The 20886-nt window shown below is 44.0% G+C and overlaps 1 protein-coding gene across 2 annotated transcripts in view; it reads right to left on the reverse strand.

Moving 5' to 3' along the window:
- The window catches only part of TPR (translocated promoter region, nuclear basket protein), a 66558-nt gene that overhangs the window by 7408 nt on the left and 38264 nt on the right, over window positions 1-20886 (reverse strand). The window contains exons 29-45 of one of the 2 annotated variants that reach the window (XM_081012008.1): window positions 20327-20457; window positions 19791-20001; window positions 19316-19462; window positions 18323-18521; window positions 16836-17041; window positions 15980-16041; window positions 14396-14604; window positions 12519-12791; window positions 11853-12001; window positions 10105-10188; window positions 8125-8316; window positions 6982-7116; window positions 6618-6708; window positions 5288-5466; window positions 1788-1856; window positions 987-1078; window positions 302-405 (exon numbers count right to left, since the gene is read on the reverse strand). In XM_081012008.1, the coding sequence (XP_080868134.1) occupies window positions 302-405; window positions 987-1078; window positions 1788-1856; window positions 5288-5466; window positions 6618-6708; window positions 6982-7116; window positions 8125-8316; window positions 10105-10188; window positions 11853-12001; window positions 12519-12791; window positions 14396-14604; window positions 15980-16041; window positions 16836-17041; window positions 18323-18521; window positions 19316-19462; window positions 19791-20001; window positions 20327-20457 (2533 nt within the window). Of the gene's footprint in view, window positions 1-301; window positions 406-986; window positions 1082-1787; window positions 1857-5287; window positions 5467-6617; window positions 6709-6981; window positions 7117-8124; window positions 8317-10104; window positions 10189-11852; window positions 12002-12518; window positions 12792-14395; window positions 14605-15979; window positions 16042-16835; window positions 17042-18322; window positions 18522-19315; window positions 19463-19790; window positions 20002-20326; window positions 20458-20886 lie in introns of both variants that reach the window. The other variant, XM_081012007.1, reaches the window with a different exon arrangement.

Here is a 20886-nt window from a genome sequence, read left to right on the forward strand (position 1 = left end):
AGTAATGAATCACCTGAACCAGTTTGTTTTTTATATGGTACTGGCCAGGTACTAAAGAATCTCCCAGCTAGTAGAGTTTTAAGGTGATTTTCCTCCCTCACATGCAGGCACAGCAAACCCAAGTTGTATGATTGAGATTCAAAGTGTATAGTGTCCCTTTCATACAAAAAAAGCAAGAAGCAGAGACAATTTGCACTCACTTTCTGCTTGTAAAATGGAATTTAAAGACAAAAAAGGACCAAAGAACCAAACCAGAACTCCACTGAATATAAAACAGAAAGACAGGACTGAATAGCTGTACCTCCTTGCGATGCAAGCTGACCGAGATCTGACTGGCCGGAGGTTTGTGGCATATCTTCAATAGGTCCAAACCTGAATCTAGGAACTCCAGCCACCTGAGGGGAGCTAGAATAAAAGTTACAGTCAGTTTATCAATCATATGTTTGCTGCCCCTTAGTGGGATAAATGGGGAAGAAGAAAAGGAACAAACAAAGGAACCGCACAGAAGTGGTTTGCTGGAGCAGAAAACCCACTTCTGCGATGTGTTTCCATATGAGTCTTCCTACAGGTAAGGGCCAACATTTGCTGACTGAGTAAACAATTTATGCATATCCTTCAAAAGAGGAGGGGTGCCAAGAATTTCTAAACACTTGAAGAATACTATTATTCAATGACAGGAGGTCATGCAGCGTTTATTTCAAAACTTAATAATAATAATAATAATAATAATAATAATAATAATAATTTATTATTTGTACCCCACCCATCTGGCTGGGTTTCCCTAGCCACTCTGGGCGGCTTCCACAGAGACCAAAAATACACTAAAATGTCAAAATTAAGTGAAATTAAGAATTGTGCTGTGGAAACAGAGTATAGCTGCCCAAGAATGGTTAGAGAAAATTGCTGGCCAGGCCCCTGGCAGGAATTCTTTTGGTATTTTGACTTACATAGCTCATCATTACTATGTAACTGAAGGTGCCACTTACTGAATCGCTTCTGCAAATCCATCTGTACGATGAGGTACCACCAACGTTGGGGTGCTTGGAACGGTCCTGTCCTCATCATCAAAAAAGTGTTGCTGCTGAAGAAGAAGACATTAAAATGACAAGCGAACTCAACAACCACAGTAGTACCTTGGAAGTCGAATGGAATCCGTTCCAGAAGTCCCTTCGACTTCCAAAACGTTTGGAAACCAAAGCGCGGCTTCTGATTGGCTGTAGGAGGCTCCTGCAGCCAATCGGAAGCCCCGTCGGAACGTTTGGGTTCCAAAGAACGTTCGCAAACCGGAACACTCACTTCCGGGATTGCGGCGTTCGGGAGCCGAAACGTCCGAGTACCAAGGTGTTTGGGATCCAAGGTATGACTGTATTCCTATTGCTACACATTTTTAAACAGCCATTCCCTCTTAGTATCTCGCTTGGTGTAATAAAATGACGTCCAATTTCTGTATATATGCCCAATCCATATTCTGAAGAATAACCGAAACGTGGAAATTCAGCTGACAAGTACTTTCAAGGACAGTATTCCAAAGAAAAGGTGCAAGACTTTGTGCTGAAGAGGCAAACACATTATTGTAGAAACATTCTGCTTTTTTAGCTGGATCAATAATAATTGGATTATTAATTTGAATAACATGCTCTGTTGAGGGCAGGAGGCTACCATGTGGCTACTCAGTTCTCTATAAAATGCTCCCTGCATATAATAGAAACAGTCCACCACACAATCTTGATTAACTGACATTTCAATTGTACCCACAGCAGAAAATGTTTAGAAACTCTACTACTTACCATGCCACCTATGCCAGGGGTTAGCTGAAGTCCACGTCCTACAGACTGCCTCCGCGGCATTGGGATTCTCTGTATGTCCAAGAAAATGTCAAATGCTTTAGTACACATTTAGGTGGGGAACCCGCAGGGCCACTGGCCAAATACACCCCAAGCTCTTAATAGCTGGCTCCTTGAAATTCCCCTTTGATGACCACCCCCCTTAAACTGAGTATACTGATAGTAAAGGTAAAGGGACCCCTGACCATTAGGTCCAGTCGTGACCGACTCTGGGGTTGCGGCGCTCATCTCTGAGCAGCGCACAGAAACGCCGTTTACCTTCCCGCTGGAGCGGTACCTATTTATCTACTTGCACTTTGACGTGCTTTTGAACTGCTAGGTTGGCAGGAGCAGGGACCAAGCAACGGGAGCTCACCCCATCGCGGGGATTCGACCCGCCGACCTTCTGATCGGCAAGTCCTAGGCTCTGTGGTTTAACCCACAGCGCCACCCACGTCCCAGAGTATACCGATGGCACCACATAAAAACAATCAGGAGTGGCAGAACAGCTCACCATCATAGACCATGAAAAGGAAAAACACAGGGGCTTCCGGGTTGGCGCCATCGCCGAATGGCGGACTCCCTCCGAGCTCCGGAGGGAGCCTGCTCGGCAGGGGCTGGGTCCTACCGCACCGGCGATGCGGGGACCCTTAAAAACCACGGCCACGAGGGCCGTGGACATGGAGACTCGGCTGGCACCGTTAGCGCCCTCCCGACTCGTGAAGGAGCCTTTTTAAAGGCTACGGATCGGGTGCCGGGGAGAAGCGTGGTGCTTTGAGTCCTCTGCTATCCCTGCCGAGCGCAGCCGCATGCCATTCGGCGGAGAGCGCTGACTTCTTCCATTGAAAATTCGGACTTCTTAACAACAACCCGTGAGTAATTTGGAAACTGGGTTTAAAAGGAGAAAAAAAAAAAGAATTTTTTTTTCGAATTGGACACGAGCGGGGGGGGATCCAAAAAGGAAGTCAGTCCCCCCCCCTATTGTAAACCTTCCAAAACAAGGACGGGGAAACCAAGGTCCAAAAAGATTTGTATTGCTGATAAAAACTAAGAATTCCACGATGGGGAACTATAAGAACTGTGCTGGAGGAAGAATTGAGGGAGAAGAAACGTAACCCCCCCCCCCTGGGAACCGGGGTGATTGAAGAGAGAGCCTGGTGAAAAGAGTCGGAGATTTTGACAGCTGTCAAAGTAGCTGTCAAAGTCGGAAAGCAGAGAGGATTTTATTATGAGAACTTTGCTGGCTAAATTTGTTACAATTTGTTACAACTTGTTAAAACTTGGATACAAAATGGCGAAAACATGGATAACAATCGGACTTTTGGACTAGAGAAAACAAAGTTACAACAATCCCCCTAGAGGAGTTTCGGGACATTACAAAGATGGTCGTAAGTGGAAAAATACCATTGGAATTTTACAGGACTGGTTATCTTCTGGGAAAGCTGCAAAACGGAAATAATATTTTGTCTACAGGGTGTTCAGCTAAAGGAGACAATAGAATTTTCTATTGAAGAAAGGAAGGGACTGAACGCAAGTTTTTGTTCCTGAATAACAATAATCCCTGCAGACTTACTAAGCTTCTGAATTAGAACGTTTCAGCAGCGGAACAAGAGGAAACTGGACTACAATTTGGAAAGAACAATGGGGGGAGCTTTATTAAAGATCTGAAGTTAAGTGTTTTAAAAAATAATTATAAAAAGAAAAAAAAAAAAAAAAAGCCAGCAAGGAGTTGGGGGAAATAGGTGATTTATGGACTTTAAGAATTCCAGGCGGATAACATGGTTTGGTGGTCAGGGGGAAATTAAACCGGGGACAGGGGGGGAGAACTAAAACCCAAAGGCTTGTTAATTTCTTTTTTTTTGAACTGGCTCTTTTTCATCTATTATACTTTTTATTTCTTATTTCTGATATTTCTATTGTGTGGGGTGTCTTTATTATTAAAAAAAAAAGGGAAATTGTGGAATGAAAATGGGGTGGGCCCTGGGAGAGAAATTTTTGTCTTTTATTAAGGGTATTGATGAGGAGTGTATAAATTTTAAATTCGAATAATGGTCTAAACAAATTAAGTTTTTAATTAGAACTGAGAGCTTGTGGAGCCAACAATATGAAAGAGGAATATGGTAGGGGTGGGGGAAGGGGGGAGTCCCAGAAAGTGGACGTATGAAAATAAGGTTCTGAATGTATTTTAATTCTTACTTTCTGTATTTTTGAAAATCTTAATAAATATTATTTAAAAAAAAAATGAAAAGGAAAAACACGGCAGGCAAACATGCCCTGGTTTGCTTTCATTCTTATAGAGTAGAATTGTAGAGTTGGAAGGGAGAATGAGAGTCACCTAGTCCAACAACCCTGTAATGCAGGAATCTTTTGCCCGAACCCACAACCCTGAGATTAAGAGTCTCATGTTCTACTGGCTGAGCCATCCCAGCAGTCAAATGGCACCTTCCTCTTAGGAGATACAGAGGCATATGCAAAGAGAATCTAGGACTCTGGGCAAGTAACTGCAATACTTGTCCCCCTTCTAAAACAAAAGATAGCTTGTTTTATAAACAGCAACAATCCTAAAAGTTATTACCGTTCACTTATATAACCAATTGTCTTGGACTGATTTTTTTTTTTAAAGAAAAGAATAAAGACCATTGCTCTTGCCACTGTGAAGAAAATGCTATGAGGTTTCTTAGATGCTGTTCTTGCTGGGTTTTGTTTTTGTTTTTTTTAGCTTAAACAGGTTACAATTTCAAAACACCCACCCACCACTAGGCAGGGGGCCTTCTCGGCAGTGGCACCCACCCTGTGGAACGCCGTCCCATCAGACGTCAAGGAAATAAAACAACTATCTGACTTTTAGAAGACATCTGAAGGCAGCCCTCTTTGGGGAAGTTTTTAATGTTTGATGCTTTATCGTGTTTTTAATATTCTGTTGGGAGCCGCCCAGAGTGGCTGGGGAGACCTAGCCATATGGGCGGGATATAAATAATAAAAATTATTATTACTATTATTATTATTATTTGTTGTTGTTGTTGTTGCTGCTGCATTCCTGAACACTTGTACAGTGGTACCTCGGGTTAAGAATTTAATTTGTTCCAGAGGTCCGTTCTTAACCTGAAAATGTATTTAACCTGAAACACTACTTTAGCTAATAGGGCCTCCTGCTGCTGCCACACTGCCAGAGCACAATTTCTGTTCTCATCCTGAAGCAAAGTTCTTAACCCGAGGTACTATTTCTGGGTTAGCGGAGTCTGTAACCTGAAGCGTCTGTAACCTGAAGCGTATGTAACCCGAGGTACCACTGTACTGCTCTTTCTGCACAAAGCAACTACCAGATTTAAGGGCAAGATAAAACACATCCAGGTATGGCAATTTATAAACACCACAGATGCTCATATTTCAGCTGAAGAGGATCCACCTAAGAACAATTTGCTAAATGCACAAAATAAAATTCAGCGTCAAAGTGGTTTCCATACCTGTACTGGTGGTCCCAGCTCCTGCGGTGGAGCAGGAATAGCGTGAATAGTCAGTCGCGGGGGCAAGGGATGAGGTCGAGGTGGCCGTGGTGTCTGTCTCTCCGAAGCAGATGTTGGTTGCTGTTCCCTCGGGCTTTCCTGAGAAAACGTAGACTCTGCTGCGCCTGCGCTACCGTCACCTTGTAATAAAGAAATATATGTTTAGAAAAAGGTATTCGTAACCCCAAACTCTGTAGCGAATCATTTCTAGCCCTTTCACTCATCCATTTGCTGCAGAGGTGGATATAAGGCACCATGGAATATGCATATAAAATTTACAGCGTATTATGGTTTAAGAGAAAATTATATGAAAATGATATATTGTTGGTATCTAACACTGGCAAAAATGTGTAAATCTAAATCAAACAAGTGCTAGAAATTTAAAGAGAAAGAAGCTTCTTTTTATCAAATGTGGTGGTCTTGTAGTAAGGATAAAGCTTACTGGGAAATGATGTATAATGAATTGAAAAGGATGTTCAAAATAAATCTTTGTAAAAAAAAGCCAGAAGCTTTTCTTTTGGGAATTATAGGAACAGAACTACCTAAATTGTATAGAAATTTATGAATGTATGCTACTACAGCAGCAAGAATTCTACTTGCCCCAAAATGGAAAGAAGCAGAAGTCCCAGCAAAGGAATAAGGGAAACAAAAATTTATGGAATATGCAGAAATGGTGAAACTTACTGGAAGGGTAAGAAATCAAGACAACAAACTTTTTATAAACGAATGGAAATGGTTTCTTGAATATTTACAGATAAATTGCAAACGGATAAAAACATTGGCAGGATTATTGTAATAACCTGCAGTTTCACAGGAGTATATATTTAAAGTAGATAATCCAATGAGCAAATTAAATGAATTTGGATATGCAGAAGATATTGAAAAATAAATTTAAGGAACTGCCAAAAGAGGGGGAAGGAAGTCAAACTTTTAAACAAGGAAGAAAAAAGATATAGGGCACAATGACCGATTCCGCTGCACAGGGCGCAGAGCCGGGGGGGGGTGGGGGTGGGCTGCAGGGCAGGGTGTCGCAATTATGACATAGTGAATTTAACAGAACGAAAGGTGCCAGATTTTGGCCTGGCACAGGGCGCCGCTGAAATCTGAAAGGCCAAAGTCCACCCCCTGTTTGCTGCAATGAACTTTGTTTCATTTCATTATCAGCAAAGCGGAAGCATGGAAAAGGACAGATTTTTGGTCAAAGCGGAATTACAAAAGGACATGTTGCTTCCTTTCCTTCCTCTGCCCCCGCAACCCCAGAAACACAGAATTCAGTGAAAATGAGCTATACCACAATTTTGAGAGTCAGCTGCTCTCTGGCTGCTTTCCCCTCCGGCGATGCTCTCTTCCGTTTCTGTACTGGGGTCCATTCCATCAGTCCCCTGAAAGAGACCATCAAAAGATCCGAGGTATTGAGAGCTTCTTAAATTAAATTACTTTCTCTTTAAGATTTGACAATCCCTCCTTTTAACCTCACAAACTATCTGCTGTGCTTTAAACCAGCCAGCAAGCTACAACCTATGTTGCTATTCCCACTGGTCTTCCATTCGCTTTGAGAAACATTTTCTCCTCGGGATCAAACTAGACGCACTGTCAGTATAACATGACAATTATCTGCTCAATGCCAAACATACAATTTTGCCTGCAGTTTTTACCTCTGCATCGTCTGCTTCATATCCATCATTGCCATCGACGCTCCCAGTGCCTTCATTGCTATCATCACCTTCATCTCCCATTCCTGTGTCTTCATCTTCATCATCCTCGTCATCCTCTTCCTCGTCTTCATACTCCTAATGCAACAATTAACATTTGAGAAATTAAACAGACCCATTTTAAAATTTTGTTCAGAATCATTTGCTTTCTTGTATGAAGAAAAGTGGGACGCGGTGCGAGTAATGAAACAGGACTGGGCTCTTGCATGGAGTTGCGGATTATTAGCAGGGATTTAGAAGTTTTGGCCCTCGGTTGCGGTGTGCAAGGGGGAAAAGCTCTTAGAGCAGGGAGTACAAAAGTGTCACTGACTTCTGCATCTGAGTCAAATTCATACATTTTAATGGTGGCATCAGCTAGGCTGCAGCCACGGCATACTCAACCTACACAACTCTAAATCCCTCTTCCAGACTCTTATGTATCTGATAATAATTAAGAACTGTATTTTTTTTTAAAAGGGGGGCGACCAAAATATCATTCTAAATTATCTGCAAACTATATCCGATTCAGGTAGTAAATATTTAACACTTTGGGGAACAGTGAACATTTAAACATGTACAGCCTTCTTTTTCTTGGTGTGCACTGAGGAAGATAATAGTTTAAGGTGAGCCGCCTTACTGGCTTAGAAAAGTACCGTATTTTTCGCTCTGTAAGATGCACCAGACCACAAGACGCACCTAGTTTTTGGAGGAGGAAAACAAGAAAAAAAATATTCTGAATCTCAGAAGCCAGAACAGCAAGAGAGATCGCTGCGCAGTGACAGCAATCCCTCTTGCTGTTCCGGCTTCTGGGATACCTGCACAGCCTGCATTCGCTCCATAAGACGCACACACATTTCCCCTTACTTTTTAGGAGGGAAAAAGTGAGTCTTATAGAGCAAAAAATACGGTACTCTTCTGCTAGTCTAAGGCATTTTAAGATGTGCAATACATACTTTTACAGGGAATGCAAAACAACAACAACAATCCACAACCAATATCAAACACTCTTGAAAAGGACTATAGAGCCCTTGTAATTTATGTGCAACAAATGAGTAGCAACTTATGCTATGTAGAAATATTTTTATTTTACAAAACACACACACATACTTCTGCTTCGCCATCGTTTTCTTCATCCTCATCCTCTTCATCGTCACTGTCAATAACAATGACATCATCTCTCTTGCCCTGGCCATCCTGGGACGATGTTGTGTTCTGCTGATCTGACTGAAGATCTATTGGTGGGGACTGTGAAGTCTCCTCACTGTCTTCCATGGGAGTATAGTCCCCTTGTGTTACACCCTAAGTCAAGACAAATCGAATAAAACCCAAAGTAATTCCAACAGGAGGAGTACCTCCAGGATTTAAAGCCATTTGCCATATGTTGATATTATATAAAAAGTCTATGTGATCTGATTTTGAGCCAAAATTTCTAGTTTGCCAACCAGAAAGACTTGAAGTGTGTCAATACTCTGGATCCTATTGTCAGTGTAATCAAAGTTTACTTTAGCTGGGACTATTATTTGCCAGGAAGCTTTCTTTCTTTCTTGTGCTGTTTCTTGCAAAAGGAGCAAGAATACTAATCTTAGGCCATACACTGTATATCTGGAGAACCTTGGTCAGAAAAAAAGCACTGTTCAGGCTTCTCGCTCAAGAGTATGCTTATTTAAATATTTTCCCCCTGAACTCTGTAAGGAAGACCCTGCTAATATAGCATGTAGTAACAAGCTTAAAGTTTTCCTCTCTTTTAGGCATTTGAAAACAAGAGCATGCACTATTGGATGAAGATCTGTGAATAACCTAATTCACAGTAACATAACACGCTCCCTTTCAGACAATCAGTAAAGCTAGGTTGTGTTTGTAACTAAGTTAAATTAAAACTGAGCAGCACACGCTGTCACGTAAAAACTTCACAAACATTTATGGTTCAGAACGGGAAGCACTTCAAGGGTGTCTATTGCAGCGGACGTACAGCTGATGTTATCTTTCGGAACATCCGACAGACAACATGCCTCTTAAGGCAAAGTAGAATTTTACTATGAGTCGCCTGGGTATTTTTATAGTACTAGTGGAACTGTGTGTCAGCCAATAATGTAAAAAGATAATGTAGCCCTTTAAATCTTCCCATCAGAACCTCCCTCCCCCAGTATAATAATCACCATTGAATTCTACAGAAACCTTCCTATTGATCATCACTACAGTGAGGGGGCCGTGGGACGCGGGTGGTGTTGTGGTCTAAAACCACAGAGCCTAGGACTTGCCGATCAGAAGGTTGGCGGTTTGAATCCCCGTGACGGGATGAGCTCCTGTTGCTTGGTCCCTGCTCCTGCCAACCTCGCAGTTCGAAAGCACGTCAAAATGCAAGTAGATAAATAGGTACCGCTCCGGGAGGAAGGTAAACAGCATTTCCGTTTGCTGCTCTGGTTTCGCCAGAAGCGGCTTAGTCATGCTGGCCATATGACCCGGAAGCTGTCTGAGGACAAACGCCGGCCCCCTTGGCCAGTAAGGCGAGATGAGCGCTGCAACCCCAGAGTTGTCTGCAACTGGACCCAACGGTCAGGGGTCCCTTTACCTTTACAGTGGGGTGCATCTTTCATTGCAGTGCTCTCTACTGGTCAGAAATCAGCTTTATAGCTAAATATAAAGGAACTGGATTGGTCTGAAGCAGAGGCGTAGCTTGCTAGCCGGCACCCGGAACAGCGGGGGCGGGGTGATCCAGCCACGGGGACAGGGCAATCCACCCAGGGGGGTGCCGCTGTGATCCGTGCACAGGGCGCTGCAGCAATTTGCCCAAGGGGGTGCCGCCGTGATCCACGCATGGGCTGGATCCCTCAGGCACCCCCTCAGGGATGACACCCGGGGCGACACCCCCCCCCTCCGCTTAGCCTCTGGTCTGAAGAAATGTGCCCAGCACACTCTTTTTTACTATTCCTCTTGCCAGCAGATCACATGAATAAAGGTCAAAGGACTCTGGAGCAGTGCCATCTTGGGAACCCCAGCCCAGCTCATGCACACAAACTTTTCTGAATCCTGCCATGGCATAAGCATGAGATGCAAAATGTTCCCCTGGTTAGAGAAAGACTTGCTTACTTCTCCAATGGAATCATGAGAATCCTGATTGTAGGCTTGAGCTTCTATTTCTCCATCTGTGCTTTCTTCCGCAGTCACTTCCTCCTGAAACATGACGTCAATTTGTTAACACTAATTTAAGTGACAGATGATGGGGGAAATGTCAAGATCACCAGCAATACATGCCATGCATATAATGTTCTACTTGGGTTTCTTCACTGTACAAGGTAAAAACATAGCAGCAAATCTTTAAGCAACTACAGTAGTACCTCTGGTTATGTACTTAATTTGTTCTGGAAGTCTGTTCTTAACCTGAAACTATTCTTAACCTGAAGCACCACTTTAGCTAATGGGGCCTCCTGCTGCCGCTGCGTGATTTCTGTTCTCATCCTGAAGCAAAGTTCTTAACCCGAGGTACTATTTCTGGGTTAGCGGAGTATGTAACCTGAAGCGTCTGTAACCTGAAGCGTATGTAACCGGAGGTACCACTGTATTCCACCTATCTATGAGAACCAACTCAAAATTCACTCTAAAGTCAATGCTCTACAATCTATGTAGTTATGAACAGAACAGAAAAAAAACCCCAATGATCAAGAAGATGATATTTCACATCTTCTATACAGTGGTGCCTCGCAAGACGAAATTAATCCGTTCCGCGAGTGTCTTCGTCTAGCGGTTTTTTCGTCTTGCGAAGCAACCCTATTAGCGGCTTAGCGGATTAGCGTTATTAGCGGCTTAGCTGCTAAAAGGCTATTAGCTTAGCGGCTTAGAAAAAGGGGGGGGGAGCGAAAAAAAAATCTCAAGACTCGCAAGACATTTTCGTCTTGCGAAGCAAGCCCATAGGGAAATTCGTCCTGCGAAGCGCACTGAAAAACGGAAAACCCTTTCGTCTAGCGGGTTTTCCGTCTTGCGAGGCATTCGTCTTGCAGGGCACCACTGTAGTTAATTATTGCACAAATGTGATTTATTTCTTATTTACACTAAGGGCTTGCTCAAAACAGGAATGTAGATCGTTTGACCTGCAACTACTTGATTACTCATCATTTGATGTCTGGCAGCTGAAAGTGTGTCATGATTTCAGTGAAAAGTATTGCATTTGAAAAGACACCAAGTACGATGTTTGGTATCCCTGGACCCAAGTAGATGTGATGTTAATTCCATGAATGTAATTCAAATTGCATGTTATTTGGCATGTACATAGAAGATCAGGGCAATACTGAGCAGCCTCAGGGCTCTTTCGTGACCACGTTCCTGATCAAGTATCATGTCTCTACAGCTGCTATCTCCATTTCTAAGGAAGCCTTCATTGGTGGCAATAAAATTTCTCTTGGAAATGGAAATACTGTAGCAGCTTTGAAGAGGGAATTTTTTGTCAAGGCAATGGAAGGGAGAAATTCCCCGTCCCCAGTCCCAACGCTGCTCAGCCTTTCCTCAGCACCTGATATTTACGTAACAAAAAATGTGCACACAATTCACATCACTTCTAGTTTGACCCAGTGAAGGTTCGCACACACCATACAGGTATCATGGAAATTTGCACACTAAAAATGAGAAGCCTGCAGTCAAATACGAGCAGAACAACCCACCCTAGCCAACAGAACCTGCCAATTGTATTTGACACTGGGTGATGTGACACGTTTGTCACCACTCATTCCAAAAGCTTCAGAGCTTTTAAAAGCCAGCTTTCTGGGACAATTTTCCCTCTTCTCCTAGCCCAGTTGCGATACCCATAACGAAACAACTAAATTAGTGCCGTTCTTCTTACAAACCTCTGGCCCAACTCTTTGAACACTTCTCATTTTCTTTGCAAGAGGCATATCAACCATCTCCTCAGGAATTTGGTCCGAGTTTTCAACTGTGCTATCATCTTCTTCTTCGCGGGAGCGTTTGGGTAAAGAAGAACTTGGTGTAGCTGAAACTTAAGGAGAAAATTTCATTAAATTCAAAACACACTTTGCCCAAAGCACAAATAAAAACAAACAATTATGGCTTTCTTTTTTGAGGAGCATCTTAACGACTGATGCTGGCACTTTAAGATTACTTCTTTTAATTCTAATTCAAAATTACCGTATTTTTCGCTCTATAAGACGCACCAGACCACATGACGCACCTAGTTTTTGGAGGAGGAAAACAAGAAAAAAAATATTCTGAATCTCAGAAGCCAGAACAGCAAGAGAGATCGCTGCACAGTGAAAGCAGCAATCCCTCTTGCTGTTCTGGCTTCTGTGATAGCCGTGCAGCCTGCATTCGCTCCATAAGACGCACACACATTCCCCCTTACTTTTTAGGAGGGAAAAAGTGAGTCTTATAGAGCAAAAAATACGGTATATATTTAAATAAAAAACAAAGTTTATTTAGTGCTTTCCCCAAGTCTTCAGAAGCAAAACTGGCCAGGTAAAGCCCTTAATGCTTCTAATCTAGGAAATTTAACCAACCTGTGCCAAATACAGCTGTCGAAGTAGATGGTCTTTCTATCTGTGAGCTTTGCACCACCTCCAAAATTGTGGGGGGTGGATCTTGAGTGGTTGGTTCTATCTGAGGGTGGCTCTGCTGAGTGGGCTGAACAAAAGCTGTCGCTTGAGTTTGCTGCTGAACTGTCAAGATGGGCTGGGAGAGAGAGGTCTGGACGTTGGGGCTTGTGGAGCGCACAGATCCACTTGTGCTTCCATAGACTGGAACATGTTCGACTGGTCCTTCCGACTGCATAGCTGAAATAAAATTGTTGTAATCGTTCGTACCAGCCACATAATATTCAACTTTTTCAAAAATGAGAAAGCTGTAGCTGTGGTCCAGGGTTCAGGCTGGTACGCAGCTCTGAAATAAATTCCATCTCACTTCCTGTTATTTAAGGTGAACGGCGCTGACAACAGAATCAAGTGAAATGCCTCACAACCTATAGACTAGGGGACAGTCCTTTCTACAAACCAGAATTGTACATTTCAGCTGTATGAAAGTTAATATGCATGCTACTTTAATGAACACGACAAACCCATCACCTGCCTACTACAGCATCATTCTTTTCTGTTAACTACCTTTGAGAAGACAAACGGATCTAGGCATTTCTGTGTACTGTTCCTCACTTCCTGTTTCTTTCCCTTCGGCATTTTCAAAATACAAACTGGTTTTTGCAACTACAGTGGAAGTTTTCCATTTCTACAAAAAGCAATATAGATTTTCAGGGTTTAATTTTTAAGAAGAACACCGAGGTTCCACAAAATCCTTGATATAGGAACATCCCAAGAACCGGGATTGCAACCATGAACGTTCCACCCTAGGGCCAGTGCTTTTTTCCTAAAAAAATGTTTCGGGTACTCTCATTTTGACTCAAGAAAATCACCATTTTATAGTTCAAATTGGGAAAAATAAACACAGTAAATGGACAAAAGTACAAAGATTCACAAAATATTTAGGGGTTTGCGTCCCTTTGCATCCCCCCAGAAAAAAGCACTACCTAGGACACTTCATGTTATGATGTTCATTCTATCAAATCCCAACCTCAACCATCAGTAGAGTTTCCTCGCTTTATGAATTGAATGGCTTCACAAACAGTACAGGAGGCAAAATATGCCTCTGTGTTCTAATGCTTTTGATGCAGTGGCATTGTGATGGCCTGGGATTCGGACTTGGATGCTGAACCTGAGGGATCCTAGCCTGCACAGGATTCCCTGCCTCCAGAATCAGCTGAGCCGGGGCTGGGGCCTGAGCCTGAAGGGTCCTCACCTGTGCTGGATCCTCAGGTGCAGGCACCAGCTGAGTCTGGTCTTGCTCCTGAGGTGATGGAGGACCCATTGCCTGCAGGTGCTCCACTCTCAGCCCCGTCAGGGGAAGCTGAGGTTGCCTCTGGGTCCGGTAACCCTCCAGCCTCTCCTGAGCTTCGCTCCTCCTGAACTAAGTTCCTGCAGGAGGAGTGCTCGCCTCCAGGCCAGGAGAGGCGAGTCATCTGAGGATCGGGGCCGCCCTATGCCTTGGGGCAGATAAAAGCCGGCCAGCCCCAGTCCCAAGTTGTGGGAGCAACATTGTTGGTTGCTAGTTCCTGCCTAAACCCTGTCCTGCTTTCCGGCCTGAGCTCCTGACCCGCCCTGGCTCCCTGCTTGCACGCCTGTCCCTGACTTCACCCAATTCCCTGCCCTGCACCCAGCTTCAGCTACTATGGACTGCCTCCACGTTGCACCTTTGACCACGGACCGGACTTGGACCTCGCCTCTCGGGTAACCCACGGGACCAGCACAGGCATATAGAATCCTAGAAATTGCACATTAAAAAAATCACTATTCACCATGTACATTGTTAAGCCTTTTGATCGGTAATGTACCTTCCTGAGTTTCCACCTGTGTTGTCGGCATAACTGTGGCTGTTGGGGTAGATGTAGGATTTGTGACAGTTGTTGGAGTCAACATTGGGCGGATGCTGGCCCTTGGGGTCGATTTGTTCCCAGCTATTGCAGCTGCTGTCACTTTGCTTGGAGTAGATACAACAGGAGTTGGTTTGATGTTGGCTGTTGGTGGATCTGAAGTACTAGCACTAGATAAAAGTCAAAGTTGTATGTGTTAGATATTATTCTAAATATATGTAAATAAGTACAATGTAAACAGTCTTCATTGGAGTGATGTCTAGAAAGGTAAAGGTAAAGGACCCCTGGGTGGTCAAGTCCAGTCAAAGGTGACTATGGGGTTGTGGCACGCAATAGGTCTTACACCCTAGTAAACGAGTTTGGGATTACAGCCCAATCTAACTGAAGGGCAAATTTCCAGAGAGATGGCTATGTTAGTCTGTAAGCAAAGGCAACCAGCAACAGTATGCCTTGTGGCCTTTAAATGTCCATAAATGAATTATAGCCCTATCCAGGCATTCACAACCTTCAAAGGGGAGGAATCACGGGTGTCCTAAAGATTTTCTGTCCCCCACCACTTTTAGTACACTTTTATGACTTCTATCTCATTCCCTAGTCCTTTGCTTAGTTTGCCCTTCCTCTAGCAACTAGGGAAGCAACTTTCCTGCGATAGGTTCATCTGAGATCAGGTATTCACTAGAAGTTATTTTCTGCAAACAATACTACACAACAAACATTCGTTCTTCCATTATTTTTTAACCCAAAGCATTCTGGTATGGGCAAACTCGCACCACAACCCAATGTTTATTTTCTTAGAAACACATTCTACAAATGTGAGGGAGCTGGCGTTTATTCACAGACAGCTCTCCGGGTCACGTGGCCAGCATGACTAAACCACTTCTGGCACAACAGGACGTTGTGACAAGTGCCAGAGCCCATGGAAATGCCATTTACCTTCCTGCCACAGCGGTACCTATTTATCTATTCGTGCTGGTATGCTTTCAAACTGCTAGGTTGGCAGGAGCTGGGACAGAGCAACAGGAGCTCACTACCACCATGGGGATTCGAACCGCCGACCTTCCGATTGGCAAGCCCAAGAGGCTCAGTTTAGACTGCAGTACCACCTGCGTCCCTAATGTGTAGAACAGAGGGGGCTATAATGTATAAAGTATCTAGGCTCCACACCCAGCCCATTCCCATCTACCAGTCCCTCAGCTGATCAAGCCCCCAGGAGAGGGCTTTGTTAAACAGTTGCCCACCCCTCAGTGGAGCAGTTAACACCCCCCCCCGGCCGATCAAGGCAATTTGAGCTGGTGATAGATACATCACGGGTTCCAGGCTGCCGCCAGCACAGCACAAGCTGGCAGGGGGGAAGTGAGCTGTGCTGTCAGTAGCCGGGGAGCCGCAATATACCACCAGCTCAGAAAGTCGGAAACCTGTATTGTGGTTTGACTGCCATACCGGTTTCAGAGAATTAATTTAGTATCGCCGTGTGCTAGTAGCAGCTTATAAAACAAGAGTGGGAAGTATCGACAGAGGTATGAAAGAATGAACACAAGAACTCACATTCCTCTGTCACCTGCAGCAGGAGTAGACTTAAGGGTGATCTGTCTCTGCTGTTCTGGAGCCTATTGGACAAAATGCTTCAGTAAGCCACAGGATTCAAAATATCAGCGGAAATGATTGTATGAAATAGCACCTAAGTCTTGCATTCTACTGAATTGTTATCAGAATATTGACATTTGTGTTTTTATTACAGATTTATTTGAGACAATGAATTCTCAGAAGGCAGTGGACTCTTCCTCATTGCAGGTTTTTAAGCAAAAACTGGATATTCATCTGTCATGGACTACAGGAGGTTGGACTAGATTTCCCTTAGGGTCCCTTCCAACCCAACAATTATATGATTCTATGCCATCTTCAAAAATCCATACCCCCTCAAGCACCACAACCAATCTAGTAACAGCTTTAGTGGATGGAAATTTGGTATCAAACCACAAAAGTAGAGCTGCACAAATTGTCTATCTTATCAGTAATAAGAAAAAGAAAAAAGAAAAGATGAAGGACCCCTGGGCAGTTAAGTCCAGTCAAAGGCGACTATGGAGTTGTGGCGCTCATCTTGCTATCAGGCTGAGGTCCACAGACAGCTTTCTGGGTCATGTGGCCAGCAGGACTAAACCGCGTCTGGCACAACGGAACACCGTGACGGAAACCAGAGCGCATGGAAACGCTGTTTACCTTCCCGCCACAGCAGTACCTATTTATCTACTTGCACTGGTGTACTTTCGAACTGCTAGGTTGGCAGGAGCTGGGACAGAGCAACAGGAGCTCATTCCATTGCGTGGATTCGAACCGCCAACCTTCCGATCGGCAAGCCCAAGAGGCTCAGTGGTTTAGACCACAGTGCCACCCGCGTCCTTACCTTATTGGTAGATTCTGCTGGCTCATCTCGCTGCTCGTGGTGCCTCTCTTGCTGCTCTCGGAGCTCTCTCTCTAGGCGGCAAATGCGGCCTTCATACTGCGATTTAAGTGCGCTCATCCGCACTTCCAACTCAGTCTTCTGCTCTTCCAGTGCACCGCTCTTTTGTTTCCACTCCTCGCTTTCTTTGGTCAGCTGTTCCTTCGCACCTGAATTAAAGTATAGGAAGGCAAGTCGAAACTCCTTACTATGTCTCTTTATACAGGAATTCTGAAAACAGCATTTTCATGAAGAGCTCTGTCCCTGCAGGTCCCCTAATACAGTGGTGCCTCGGATTACATTCGCTTCAGGTTACATACGCTTCAGGTTACAGAGTCATCTAACCCAGAAATAGTACCTTGGGTTAAGAACTTTGCTTCAGGATGTGAACAGAAATCGGGCTCCGGCGACGCAGCGGCAGCAGGAGGCCCCATTAGCTAAAGTGGTGCTTCAGGTTAAGAACAGTTTCAGGTTAAGAACGGACCTCCGGAACAAATTAAGTACTTAACCCGAGGTACCACTGTATTCAACATTTCCATTTTAACATGGTGTTATGCAAATGTTCAAGGGCTACAATGAGAGGGGACTTGGATCAGGACACCCCTCCAATCCAAAATCCATGTCGGGTATTATATCTGCACAGTGGCCTGAGTGTGTATGCAAGCAGAACACCACTCAAGAGGACGCAGCCTCCAAGTTTCCATCAACATGTGCTGAGCTCTATACATAGGGCCCTTGCATTAGAAGAAGAGAAGAAGAAGAGTTTGGATTTGATATCCCGCTTTATCACTACCCGAAGGAGTCTCAAAGCGGCTAACATTCTCCTTTCCCTTCCTCCCCCACAACAAACACTCTGTGAGGTGAGTGGGGCTGAGAGACTTCAGAGAAGTGTGACTGGCCCAAGGTCACCCAGCAGCTGCATGTGGAGGAGCGGAGACGCGAACCCAGTTCACCAGATTACGAGTCCACTGCTCTTAACCACTACACCACACTGGCTCTCCATTAACAGAATACTGGTACTAATCACAAACGACTCCTACCCAGACGTGGGGCCGGCTCAAATCTGACGCCCAGTTCTATTTCTACTGTGAAATAATGCAGCATTCAATGCATGGTTATGAGATGGGCTTCTGTGCTGGCAGAGTTCCCTATCCCCTTACCAAATACAACTCCTGATTATCTGGATAGGGCTAAGCCATGTTTACAAAAGCAGCAGCAATAAAGGATGGAATATTTTAGGAGAAGAAAATAGGATTAGATGTGATGTCATGTGCATCTGTCTGTTTATACAAACACACTTTTGAAATCATTTTGTGAACCTGACGTTGTGGACTCTCTCTTATGCAAGCTTCTACCTTGATCAGGTAGCTGGAACCTTACAGCAACATAAAAACCTTACGCCAAAGAACTAAAAATGGCAACCGCTTCGAAAGAACTGCCAGGCAATTCACCTGCTAACTGTGCAATCCTCTGCTTGGCAGCCAGAAGCGTCTTCTTCATCTTCTCCTCCTTCTCAGCAACCTGCTGCCTGAGCTGCTCCTCTTGTGATGTTTTCTCCTGTAGATCTTGCTGAAGACGGGAAGCCTCTGACTGAAGCTGGGCTACCTGTTCCTGGAGATTTTTTACTTCGGTGTCCTTCTCGCCGAGCGTCTACAGAAAGCAAGACATGGAAACTTCAGGATACAGAACTGCTTTCAATCACTGGGTGATTAGTGAAGTAGCGCAAGCTTTCTATGAGAAAATCCTAGACAATCTAAGAGCTGTAAGAGCATAGGGTGTTTGAATCTTGAGTATACTGTAAAGGAGGGAAGCGGGTGGCGCCTAGGACTTGCCGATCAGAAGGTCGGCGGTTCGAATCCCCACAACGGGGTGAGCTCCCGTTGCTCGGTCCCTGCTCCTGCCCACCTAGCAGTTCAAAAGCACGTCAAGTGCAAGCAGATAAATAGGTACCGCTCTGGCGGGAAGGTAAACGGCGTTTCCGTGCGCTGCTCTGGTTCGCCAGAAGTGGCTTAGTCATGCTGGCCACATGACCCAGAAGCTGTACGCTGGCTCCCTCGGCCAATAAAGTGAGATAAGTGCCGCAACCCCAGAGTCAGTCATGACTGGACCTAATGGTCAGGGGTCCCTTTACCTTTATACTGTAAAGGTAACTTCTCCCTGTGGTGTAAAATTTCTGAAACACTTACAAACGATTTTCTATGGTATTTTTTCACCACTACCTACTATTCCCCAATGGTTTCAGGGCAGCACACCTGGGAATATCCCTTTAAGGCACGTTAAGCTGAAACAGCATGACTGGGCCAAACCTCACAGCCATCCAGGGATCTAAACTTGGTCCCCCATCATAAAAGCACAACATCCCACTTCAGTCTTTTTGGTAAGCTGATTATTCATTTTGGGAGTTGGCTACAGACACATATGATCCTCAGAAAAGGCTCTCCCACCTTCTGTAAATTTTCAATCTGTCCTTCCAAGGCTTTTATCTTGGTCTCAGCTTGGCTCAGAGCTTCTTTCACTTCTTGAATTTCTTTGTCTGAAACATGTTGCTCTTGCTGTTCTGCAGAAGATGGAGTTGATGCTTCTGCAATCACCTAAAATTTTGGAAAGTAAACATCTAAGTTGGTTAAAGGGATTGGTATTATACAAGCTAGTAACCAAAATTACAGCAGGTTGTACATTCTATAACAACAACAACAACAACAACAATTTATTTTTTATACCCCGCCCATCTGGCTGGGTTTCCCCAGCCACTCTGGGCGGCTCCCAACAGAATATTAAACAGAATAAAACTTCAAACATTCTACATTCCTACAGCCTTCCATACTAGAGCACAATTTTCAAAAATGAAGACTGGCTGAATTTACAAAAATCTAATATGGAAGAGCTCTTCCATTTTACTTATCAGAAGTTAAAACCTACCTTGTCATGTTGTGCTTTCAGTTCTTCATACTGAGTCTTGTACCTACGTCCAATTTTCTTCACCTGTGTTATCGTTTTAACTTTCTCTTGGATGTCAGCCAGTTTAATGTCCAAATCTTTCTGAAGGGTGTCCTTTTCCGTTTTCGTTTTTGCCAGATCTTCTCGGAGGGTCTGGACCAGATTCTGACTTGTTGTCAGTGAAGCATTTGACCTTAACAAAAATTGAAAGAACTTCTAACACAACGGAAACCAATGAGAGCTACTTTCTGTATACTCCTCCCTTTTATTATTGGAAAATGTGAGCAGTTTAAAAGAGGTATGGAAATAAAAATTAAGGGTCCTTGCTTATGGTATCTGAATCCATGGCTGCTGCTACTACCAACACCTGTGGTAAAGGCTGAACAAATATATCAGGATTAGAATTGCCAAGACACCCCATTAACTGCTGAACAAGAACTTAATGTTGATAGGAATGGGTGCTTCTACTATCAAGTATTTGGCATCTCCAAAATTTTAAGACATTCCTTGACGTTTACCTTGCAATTTCTGCTTTAAGCCTGCCTATGTCTTCACTCATCTGCTGTATGCGTTTGGTGTTCACCTCCTTCTCTGAAAGAAGCTTCCGATACTCTTCAATATCTGTGTCTTTTTGTTGGCTCAATAAATGCTGCAAGAAGAAATTTACCTATGAGCGAGCTTATTCTTTTCCCCAATTTATCTTATTCATCTGGTTTCTTTCGTATATTTATATTGCACTTAGTATCAGCAGGGTCTTTAAGTGGTTTATAGAAAGATAACAAATACAATACAAATATATAGCTATACATACGTAACAAAACTAAAAAAACTCCCTCAAAATATAAAATGCAGTCATACCTTGGGTTGAAGTCACTTCAGGTTAAGCCTTTTCGGGCTGTGCTCCATGGCGACCCAGAAGTAACAGAGCACGCTACTTCCGGGTTTTGCCGCTCACGCAGACGCTCAAAATGATGTCACGTGCATGCACGGAAGCAGCGAATCATGACCCGCAGACGCGGGTTGCAGTCACTTCAGGATGCGAATGGGGCTCCGGAATGGATCCCGTTCGCATCCAGAG

This window comes from Podarcis pityusensis, assembly GCF_964106645.2.
Source record: "Podarcis pityusensis genome assembly, chromosome: 6".
NCBI lineage: Eukaryota > Metazoa > Chordata > Lepidosauria > Squamata > Lacertidae > Podarcis > Podarcis pityusensis.